At 40.3% G+C, this 11,284-nt stretch overlaps 1 protein-coding gene across 1 annotated transcript in view; it reads right to left on the reverse strand.

Annotated features, from left to right (window-relative positions):
• The window catches only part of ryr2a (ryanodine receptor 2a (cardiac)), a 124,207-nt gene that overhangs the window by 45,147 nt on the left and 67,776 nt on the right, over nucleotides 1-11,284 (reverse strand). Inside the window, exons 39-56 of the mRNA XM_016468347.1 lie at nucleotides 10,371-10,571; nucleotides 9,995-10,100; nucleotides 7,856-7,996; nucleotides 7,503-7,776; nucleotides 6,593-6,707; nucleotides 6,350-6,482; nucleotides 6,157-6,260; nucleotides 5,835-5,970; nucleotides 5,561-5,747; nucleotides 4,761-4,872; nucleotides 4,533-4,653; nucleotides 3,588-3,757; nucleotides 3,281-3,501; nucleotides 1,651-1,741; nucleotides 1,426-1,566; nucleotides 1,191-1,354; nucleotides 1,013-1,091; nucleotides 368-369 (exon numbers count right to left, since the gene is read on the reverse strand). Of these exons, the coding sequence (XP_016323833.1) occupies nucleotides 368-369; nucleotides 1,013-1,091; nucleotides 1,191-1,354; nucleotides 1,426-1,566; nucleotides 1,651-1,741; nucleotides 3,281-3,501; nucleotides 3,588-3,757; nucleotides 4,533-4,653; nucleotides 4,761-4,872; nucleotides 5,561-5,747; nucleotides 5,835-5,970; nucleotides 6,157-6,260; nucleotides 6,350-6,482; nucleotides 6,593-6,707; nucleotides 7,503-7,776; nucleotides 7,856-7,996; nucleotides 9,995-10,100; nucleotides 10,371-10,571 (2,498 nt within the window). The remainder of the gene's footprint in view (nucleotides 1-367; nucleotides 370-1,012; nucleotides 1,092-1,190; nucleotides 1,355-1,425; nucleotides 1,567-1,650; nucleotides 1,742-3,280; nucleotides 3,502-3,587; nucleotides 3,758-4,532; nucleotides 4,654-4,760; nucleotides 4,873-5,560; nucleotides 5,748-5,834; nucleotides 5,971-6,156; nucleotides 6,261-6,349; nucleotides 6,483-6,592; nucleotides 6,708-7,502; nucleotides 7,777-7,855; nucleotides 7,997-9,994; nucleotides 10,101-10,370; nucleotides 10,572-11,284) is intronic.

The following is an 11,284-nucleotide window of genomic DNA, read 5'->3' on the forward strand; positions in this document are numbered from 1 at the left end:
ACAGTTTTTACTGTATTTTTGATCAAATTAATGCAGCCTTGGTGAGCAGAAGAGACTTCTTTCATAAAAACATCTTACCGACCCCAAACATAAACTTTTAAACGGATGTTTTCTGAAAGAATTCTTTGAATATTTATTAAAGAATATTTATAAGTGAGAGGTAAACCGTGTGTACAGATGAATGTGAAAGAGCAGCATACACACACACACACATTAACACTGTGAAGCTGCTTAGACACAATCAGTATTATATAAAGCGCTATAGAAATAAAGGTGACTTGACTACATTTGATTTTAAATGTATATTAACCCTAAAAAGGGCAAGCATATAAAAAGCCATTGGAAAATTAATTTATTGCTATTTTACACCTTATTAGAACACAAATAATACAAATTTGTGATTTTTTTTTAAAAACTTGACTATTATTTTTGATTTTAATGTTTGTATCCCCCAGGATACGTCACCCCTTTTGGGGTTAATAAACATTGAAATTAAAATGAAATAAAATGCTGTAAAATTGCTCATTGTTCGTTCATGTTCACTAGTGTAACTAATGTCAACTAATGAAATCTGAATGTAGTGTTACCATTTAAATAAGACAAACTTCTAGAAACGTTCTATTGTGTGATGGCTCAAAATGAACTTATGAATAATTTTTTGAATCAGTCTGCACTGATTCAGTTGAGTCTGAATGAATGAATCAAACTCAGTGCTACTTATGAGAGAGAGGAACATTCTAGTTCATTGATTCAGCTCATTCAATCGACATTATGGCACAAAAATGATGTGCTTTGATTTACTACACCACTACTTCATAGAAAGTAGCACTAAAATAAAAGTTACGCAGTTTTAAAAACCACTGAGCTACAGTCACACTACTGAAAAGAGGACTTTTACCAGTGTTTATCTGGTAATTTACTCCCAACATCAGGGTGACAAAATACAGCCAAAAATATAAATAATATTAATAAAATTCAGTCACTTTAATAATGAAATGAAAGCAGCTCTGACCTTCTCCATGGACCATTTCTCATGGGAGTATTCTGCATATTTATTGATGAAATGATCGAGTTTCTCAGGAACAACAACACTGCAGAAACACAAACACAACCACACTACACACATCTGAAAAACTTGAAACGCTCATGTTTAGAGGAAAGGCTTCAGAGGAAGAGCGCTTGGGTCTGACCTGCTGGTGTCGGCGGGCTGCGGGTTGAAGTTTCCCTCGGCGTCCATAGACGACGGTTTCTCCATCATGGCCATGTAGTTTGACTCCATGTAATCGGGAGGTAAAGCTCCGCCCACTGCGCTCAGACACGGCAGCGCCAGCTTGAACAACTCCACCTCATATTTCTGCAAAAATACACACATATCTCAGATACAGCAGACAATCAAGTGACGCATCAGCTCAGGCTCCGCTGTACCTTTCTGGCCAGAGCATCAAAGATCCCCCAGAAGAGCTTTCTGGACAGATGCAGCTCCTCGTCTGACGCGGCGCCGAAGCTTCCCCATCCTCCGGAGAGACAGTAGTACTTCCAGCAGCGCTCGTAGTGATTGGTCAGGAGCTGCGGGAGGACACGCCCCCCACCAGAGCTCAGTTACTACAGCACATGATTAATGAGGTGAATGAGAGATTAGACGCGTCTCACCTTCAGAGGCATCTTAGTGTGTTCGTTTAGCACAGGAACGTCAAACACCAGACGCCTAAGCAGATGCTGCATCATCGAGGGACGCAGTTTACTGCAAAACACACACACAACACATACAGTCACAGGAAACATGCGCGAGACCGTCGACAGCAAACGCACACGGGCCACACGAACACGGTATATGTCTCAGCAAAGCTGATTCATCACAGTACATTAACACATTAAAATTTATATGACAAGTTTTCTGAAATGTTGTGTTTGAATATGCAAATGGGGCATTTTCTAATGAAACGTACATTTCCAGAGCATAAATCTGAAGTTTGGATAAAGCCAGGTTGAAAATTCTTGATTTTGTTGATATATGTGACCCTGGAGCACAAAACCAGTCACAACTGTCAATTTTGTGAAATTGAGATTTATGCATCATCTGAAAGCTGAATAAATAAGCTTTCCATTGATGTATGGTTTGTTAGGATAGGACAATATTTGGCTGAAAATCTGGAATCTGAGGGTGCAAAAAAATCTAAATATTGAGAAAATCATCTTTAAAGTTGTCCAAATGAAGTTCTTAGCAATGCATATTACTAATCAAAAATTAAGTTTTGATATATTTACGGTAGGAAATTTACAAAATATCTTCATGGAACATGATCTTTACTTATTATCCTAATGATTTTTGGCATAAAAGAAAAATTTATAATTTTGACCCATACAATGTATTGTTGGCTATTGCTACAAATATACCCCAGCGACTTAACACTGCTTTTGTGCTCCAGGGACACATATTAGAGTTAAAGGTTTTCTCTCCATAAATCAGAAAATACTGTCAACAGACAGAAAACAAATACTTTTTTACCATGTTTCTAGGAATAAAATGTTGTATAAATCAGTGTGAATGAAATATGAACAAGCCTTCAGAATACAGAGAGGAATAAAACTGCAAAGTCTGGTGTATGTAAAAGAAAAACTCTTTAAAGATATGGACTGGAATTGAAATCTACAGACGCAAATAGATAACGTGCAATAAAATAAACACTTAAATGTGTATTTTGGATGTTTTCTTTCTGCTAGAATACATATTATTGCAGCAAAACAAATCAAAATTACATAGTACATAAAAAGTTGGTCTTGCCTGAAGTATCTCGCCTTGCAGTAATAAAGTATTATTAATATACTAAATACTATACTAAAAACTCTAAATTTAAAAACTAAAAATACACATACAATCAAGATGTAAACTGTAGTCATATCCTTTTTCCCTTCAGTATCTACTGTTTTTATTGAAGAACATACAGAATCAGAATCTTGGATCTTCAAAACCTGGGTTAATTAATTTAACATAAATATTAAATAAATAAATATCCTCAGTTTCTGTTACAGCAGTTTGAAAACAAGCAGCTTTGTCATAATTACAGCAATATATCAAATATAGTGTTGGACCGCTGGTTTAAATAGATTTTGAACTGATTTGTTATTTGTGAGGTTTCTTATGCAAAAGAGCTGCTTAATCCCAGTTTTTACTTGATTTCAGTTACATAACCACACAAGAGTTGCTATATACTAGTCGCACTAAGAACTTAATCTGACCAAGAACCACCAACGTTTTGACTAGTTTGTAACTAGTCCTCACCCGCACACAGCCAGCAGACACTCCTCGATGGCGTCTCTCTGCGCTTTGGTGAGACAGCAGCCTTTCGACAGCCTGTAGACGGTGTGCAGCAGAGAGTCGATGAGAGACGCGAACGGCTCCGTCCCGGCGAACAGAGGAGCGCATTTAGTGAGCAGCGGCAGGACCGCCGTGCACAGGTACCGGTTCAGAGCCAGCGCCATGTCTGTGGCGCTCAGAGCCACCTGGAGGTCAGAGGTCACACGGGACGAGGAGAGAGGTCAAAGATCGGCATGATAACACACACTCACTGAGGTGTCACGTGACTCACCGTGTCCAATGAGGCGGCGGCTCTGAGGTCAGGAAGAAAGCCCACTTCCAGCAGGTGCAGGAGGAAGTTCTGGTCCTCGATGCCGTAAACGCGGTCCAGGAACAGAACCATGGCCGCTTTGTGATCAGGACAGAATCCCGCTGACATGTCCGGCTCGATCACAGAACCGTCTGAACACACAAAAATAAAAAGTGATATATATATACTATTTATAAAACAGATAGTTCCGGTCCTTGATTCTGATTGGTCGAGCTGCGTTCGAAGCTGTTGTAAATGACTCTACAAAGTAACATACACCTTTGTTTATAAAAGCCGTTTTATAAAAGCAATAAGCCCCGTGAAGCCGTGGTTTACAGTGAATTTATAACAGCTAAGGGGCGTTGTTAGGCACGACGCGAAGCGGAGAAAATTAATGTAAACCACGGCTTCACGGGGCTTATTGCTTTTATAAAACGGTTATTCCATATACGTAGTAAGGTTTCACAAAATAAAACAGAGCAAATAAAGTGTAATGATATTAATAAAAACAGTATTCTTCCACCAAACAATGTAGCTCCTCAGAAACAGTTGTGGTTGCAACAAAGTGGTTGCCGAGCAACACACAAACGTAAACAAAGGTGTATGTTACTTTGTAGAGTCATTTACAACAGCTTCGAACGCGGCTCAGCCAATCAGAATCAAGGACCGGAACTATCCGCTTTATAAATATATATAAGATATTAGAAACATTAACATCACACATCTTCTGTAAAGCTGCTTTGATGTGTATAGTGAAAAATGCAACAAATAAAATTGATAGAACACAAAGCTGGTGATCCTGTTTTGTCAAGTGCATTATTGCGTATGTCATTTATTGTTCATTTTTTCACATAATGTCGACAACAAAACAGGTGCAGCACACAGAGCTGAAGATGAACCCAGATGTTTCTCTTCCTGCGATCAGACCTTTGGCCAGCGTGGGCATCAGGAACGGGATGCTGATCACTCCCACCAGATCCTCAATGGGAATGAGCGAGCGCAGGATGGCTCGGATACGGATGGCCTCTCCCTTCCCTGCGTGGATCAGCTGACGGAGGAGAACAGATCACATCACGAGGGGAAGGTGATCGACATAAAGCCTTATGTGCATGTGACGGTGAAGACAATTTACAGGGAAAACGTTCCCACACTCACGTGCATCTCTGGAGCGCAGCGGCCCAACAGATCGATCAGAGCGGCATAGAAGGTCATGATGGCGTTTCCCATGTGAATGGTGTCGTCTTCCTCTTCCTCCATGATGTCATTACTATGAGAGACACACAGATCATCATCAGCAGTGGTTTGATTATCATCAGATGATCTGATAACGAACGACACATTATAATCTTTCTGAATGTAATTCATCACAGTGAATGTCATGAGACATTCAGACGCTGTCATCCATGACATTCACATGAGGTTGGCTATACAGCATATTAGCCGTTTTATTGCTGATTTAATTAGGACTTGAACACTTCTCTCCTTCAAAGATTCAGATCAGATGTGCATGTAAACATGCTATCCCTTTAAAACACTGTAGATGTGAATGAAGGTGTTGATCCTCAGAATGCAGCAGATCCTGCATTTAGAGCGCGACCCATTTTATTAGGATGTTTCTGGACCAGCGGACAATGACAGAACAGGAACACAGAAGATAAATGAAGGAGAGAATCGTGTGTGTGAGACGGAGAGATGCTGATCAAATGCCACACTCTCGAATATAAAGGTTACCGAAGGTGGCTTTTGTAGCGATGCAATAGAAGAACCATTTCTGGTTCCCTAAAGATCCTTTCAGTGATCAGTTCTTAAAATAACCATTTATTTCTTAGTGTTTTAATGATCTAAAGAAGAGTTTTCCACTATAAAGAAGCTTTTATGCAATAGAAAGGATCCATGGATGTTAAACAGGACACTGACATGAGGCTCATGATGTTCTGTGTGTGTTTATTGCGTACAGTGTCCGGCTCTCCTCTGTGGTGGGTGATGGTCCGTCTCTACTGGGATCTTCTGAGATCTTTATGGCTTCCTCCATCGCCGCCAGCAGCCCGTTCCCGCCTTCTCCGCGCAGGGCGGGGCCAAAACACTCGGGCCGGCGAATCAGGAGACGCACCACCACGTTAGCGTTCTCCTCCACACTCTCACCTGAGAGACCCCAAAACAACACCGTTCACCCACAATAACACACTACATCATGATCATCTCTAGAAGAACATTCATCAGAACACCAACCGTTACAGAAGACCGCGAACCGGAGGAAGTCCAGGTACCGTTCACCCTCCACCGGGTTCCAGCCGATGTCAGGATATCCTCTGGACATCAGCATCACGCAGCTCTGGAGACCACAGCCCGCCAGATACTGGACCACCTGACACATACACACACACACACACACACAAACACACACACACACACACACACACACACACACACACACACACACACACACACACACACACACACACACAGTCAGTGTTCAACAGCCCACATCAGCCAATCAGAGACTGAGGAGAGAAAGAGAGAGAGAGAGAGAGAGAGAGAGAGAGAGTGGCACCTTCTCGAGGTCCGGCTCTCTCAGCGCCAGAGCCAGTTCATTATTATCCATCACAGACGCGGCGGCCACATCCAGAGGAGTGGAACCTCGCATAGACGGAGACGCTACAGAGAACAAACACACACGGTTTACGCACACGGGCGTCTCGCAGAGCTCGCTAACACCTCGCTCTCAAGATCTCCATACGTCTTACCGAGGCCCACGCTGCTGTTCTCCAGCAGGTAGCTCAGATGATCAAACATGGCCTTCTGATTCTGACGGCTGATCCGACAGAAGTAGCACAGGAACCGACAGCAGTTGGCCACCATCTTAGGAAAGGTGATTTCCTGAAGACCAAAGGACACTCGTTCAGTGACAGTGCAGTCAACATATCTGTAAAAACTGAGAAACTGCAAAGAGATCAAAATAAAACAGAGATGATAACGAGCGTCTGCACCTTGGACTCTCCTGCACCCAGGACGTTCACCATCACCTCCATGACGGTCTCGTGCATGCCGAGCGCTCTCATCAGGTTCGGATGCTGGTAGAACACCTTGTTATTCATGATGTCACTGCAGACGGGACACAGACAGGGTCAGAGGTCAGACTGGAATCTCACACACTAAACACTGAGCCAAAGCCAAGATGCAAAACCTGCTTTAAACTGAGAATGCTTTAAAATTATTTTATTGTATTTTTTTTATGTTATTTTATATATTTTCTACAATTCTTTAAATTATTTAATAGTATTTAATAATAATATATACAATTGTTTAAATGATATATTATTAAATATATTTTTAATTATTATTATTAGTATATATCCACACATCTATAATTGTTTAAATAATATGTTTTTAATTATTTATTATTTGTTATATGTGACCCTGCAGCACAAAAGCAGTCTTAAGTCACTGGGGTATATTTGTAGCAATAGCCAACAATACATTGTATGGGTCAAAATTATACATTTTTCTTTTATGCCAAAAATCATTAGGATATTAAGTAAAGATCATGTTCCATGAAGATATTTTGTAAGTTTCCTACCGTAAATAAATAAAAACTTAATTTTTGATTAGTAATATGCATTGCTAAGAACTTCATTTGAACAACTTTAAAGATGATTTTCTCAATATTTAGATTTTTTTGCACCCTCAGATTCCAGATTTTCAAATAGTTGTATCTCGTCCAAATATTGTCCTATCCTAACAAACCATACATCAATGGACATTTATTTATTCAGCTTTCAGATGATGCATAAATCTCAATTTCGAAAAATTGAGACTGGTTTTGTGCTCCAGGGTCACATATGGCCCATTTAAATGCATCTGCTATATTTCAGACAGGTGCAGGAGATTGTGGGTCACCTGAGCCCATGAATCATGAGCTTCTCCTCCTCGCGGCCCATCCTGACGCTGAGCAGAGAGCGGATCTGACCCAGAGACGCCAGCAGGTTGATGGTGTCCTCCACCGAGACAGCGTTGATGGTGTAGGTCTTGGGCAGCGCTCGCACCTGGCCACCGATGCCGTCGTACTGCCGGTGGAGCAACACGAACATGGCCCGCACCAGCTCGGGATCCTCGATGACCGACTCCTGAGCCCAGCGCACCATCGTCTCCGAGATCAGCTGCTGTAAGGTGCCTTCAGACAGAAGCAGAGATCAGCACGGCTAGGAACCGCAGAATACGGTCCTCATGAAGGAGAGGAGAGCTTCACTCACTGGGTTTCTTTGATTTCTTCTTCTTTGGTATTTCAGTCATTTTCTTCTTCAGGTAGGTCACCTTCTCCACCAGAAACATCAGACGACCCCTGATGGTGAAATCATCTCCATCTCCTGATTTATCATCATCCGTCTCAATGCCTGCAGGACAGACACGCAGAAACACAGACTTCATCATCAGCATCTAAAACAGAGCATCAGAAGACTTCCATGTAGGGATGTAACGATGCACTCAACTCACGGTTCGATTCAATTCATGATTTTGATTTCACGATTCGATTTTATCACGATTTTTTTTTACAAAATGAGACTGAAGACATTATACAGTAAATGAAAAGGTGTCGTTTTATTAGGCTATTGCTGCACGTTTCTTTGTGAAATTGAAATATAACAAAACGAAATTAAAATGTTAAAACAAACCCCAAATCAAGCAAGTTACACAGAAAAAGAAATATCTTAATATGAACAAACTAAGGCTTTGTTTGTGCTGTTTCCATTTAAAATTAGAGGCAAACACTGGATTTTAATCATGATCCAAACAAAGATGCAGCACATGCAGCATGAGCAGTTTTTAATCTAAAGCAAAAACAGAATGGTCTGACTTTAGTTTTGGGAAACTATACTACATAAAACATATCTGAAGGAAACAGCAGACAAGCTGAATGAGACGCAGATTCACCCTCTGCCAGCAGGTGGCATTTATGTACAGCAATGATACAGTGTTTCCTTGGTTACCGCTGTAAACAAAGCAGCGCTGCACTTATGAACAGCAATGATACAGTGTTTCCTTGGTTACCGCTGTAAACAAAGCAGCGCTGCGCTTATGAACAGCAATGATACAGTGTTTCCTTGGTTACCGCTGTAAACAAAGCAGCGCTGCGCTTATGAACAGCAATGATACAGTGTTTCCTTGGTTACCGCTGTAAACAAAGCAGCGCTGCGCTTATGAACAGCAATGATACAGTGTTTCCTTGGTTACCGCTGTAAACAAAGCAGCGCTGCGCTTATGAACAGCAATGATACAGTGTTTCCTTGTCAACCTAGAATTAAACGAGACGGCCTTCGTAGGAAAAGGAAACAGGGAAGTATCACGTTGCTATGCCAACACATTTAGAGCATCGTTGAGTTCTCACACTACTTAAATGAAGGAAAATTATTTCTAAATTTGGAAAGTAATTTGAAAAAATAAAAAATGCTTTTACCTGTTTTATTTTGTTCAATGTTTGAGGAGCTGCAGCGTACGTACTGCAGACATCTGTTAGAGAAAAAAAAAGGAGGAGGATAAAGTCGCCGTAAACAACCCGCAAAGAATTGTGGGTTATCTGTAGCAGCGAAAGATACACCTCATGCATCCTCCGAATTCCTGTGAAAGAAGGTCGCATACGGAGTGTCCTACTTGCTTTTCTGAATTGAGACAGCCTCGATGACGTATGCAGCCTTTGAATGCGACCTCCGGAGGGCGCAGCCTTCTAACAAAGTTTATCCGTTTTTACCGAGGCGATTTAAGGTAAGTTGTAAACACCACATCTGCGCATGTGTGTACGTTTGCCGGCGCCGGCATTTTTCAAATTAACAGCGGTTGTTTACGGCGACGCAAAGAATTGTGGGTTATCTGTAGCAGCGAAGGATACACCTCATGCATCCTCCGAATTCCTGTGAAAGAAGAACAGCAATGATACAGTGTTTCCTTGGTTACCGCTGTAAACAAAAGCAGCACTGCGCTTATGAACACTACTTTAATATGCATTGTTCAGAGGCAAGATGAAAAGAAAATACCATGAAAACATTTCTAAAGATAGTCAGTTCCCCTCCGAGATACATTCATATAAACTCCTACTCCAATTGTATCGCGATTTGTTTGGCATCTCAACCAATTTGAATCATCACATATTTTAATATATTTTCGACCGGCTCACGGTTAATCATTACATCCCTACTAACATGAGTTCCAGTGGGAGTAATTCACACATCAATCACTAATCAATAACAACACAGGTCATGAATTACTCGAAAATTACTTGAAATACTTGAAGCATGAAAAGCAAACAGTTTGGCAATGGGGTGATAAAAATTAATGTCAAGATACAATTTTAATGATCATTAATCTGGTTAAGGATGTTTAGACTCGATCACTGATACCACAGTGTGTCATCAGATCTTCATGGAAGTCCAGCAGCTGTTCACGGATGTCCTCTGGACACGGACAGTCCTGCTTCTCATCCTTAAAATTCAGTAGCATGTTGATCTGAGGAAACGCACACACACACACACACACACACACACACACACGCGAGTGAATCATCATTCACAGCGCATTGAACTTAGATGACAATACCATAACCTTTTTTGAGTGAAAAATGATCAGAGGAAATAATGTAAGGACAAATATTTAATCTAGGACTTATTTGATCAATATCATTTCAAACTCAAGTTATTTATTAAGATTTACAGACAGATAAAGAGAAACAGAAAAAGAGTAAATATCATGGAAAAGGTGTGAAACGCATGTAAAGACCTGTTCCTGCGGAGGAGAGCGGAACTCTTTGGTTTTGCGTGCCGTCAGAGCGGCAGACATGTTCAGCGCCTGCATTACTTCATTATAGCGGAAACGCTGGTTCTCCTGAAGATTCGCCACAAAGTCGTCAGAGAAGGCGACCACAGCCTCGATGCGGTGACGCACCTGACAGTCGCACAGGTACTGCAGCAGGTGACACATCTGAACACACACACATCACTTCACTCAACCACTGGAGGCTTTTTACTGTTTTTCAGTACAAATCAAATTCAACAATCGCCAAATCCCTTGCATTACATTCATACTGACCATTCATTTTCATAAGATAACTGAAAAATAGTGCATATACGCATGTACACACACTAGTGTAAGTTTAGTATCATTGAGATTTTGTTTTCATATTTTCTTTTTTTCTCTCTTTTTTTTTTTTAAGTATTAGTAGTTTTGTTGTGTATTTTTGCAGTTTTTGTTATTTTTAAATATGTCTATATAGATTGTATACATTTTTATTTCAGTTTTAAATTTAGTTATTTTCGTACATCAAGTTAAACTAAATGAAAATGAGAAATGTTGCCTTGGGAACTAGTTGAAATCAAATAAGTTTAAATTTTCCATTTATTTTAAATAATGAAAATGTGTAACAAACACACTGACTTATGTACATGCACTTATACAAGCACACAAAAACAAATAAATTAATATATAAATTAAACTATAAAATACACTGGTTTGGCATTCATTTAGGGTTTAATAGAGAGTGAGTAAATCAAAAATAGGGCATTATTTAGAAATATCAAAACTTCATTGTGATCGTCCACATTTGCATCTACATGTCAACTAGCAGTCATTAGATTATTAGTAGACTGTCTGCTTAATATCTGCTAACACTTTATTTTGATGGATATCACTGCAAA

This window comes from Sinocyclocheilus anshuiensis, unplaced genomic scaffold (assembly GCF_001515605.1).
Source record: "Sinocyclocheilus anshuiensis isolate Anshui unplaced genomic scaffold, SAMN03320099.WGS_v1.1 scaffold652, whole genome shotgun sequence".
Taxonomy (NCBI): domain Eukaryota; kingdom Metazoa; phylum Chordata; class Actinopteri; order Cypriniformes; family Cyprinidae; genus Sinocyclocheilus; species Sinocyclocheilus anshuiensis.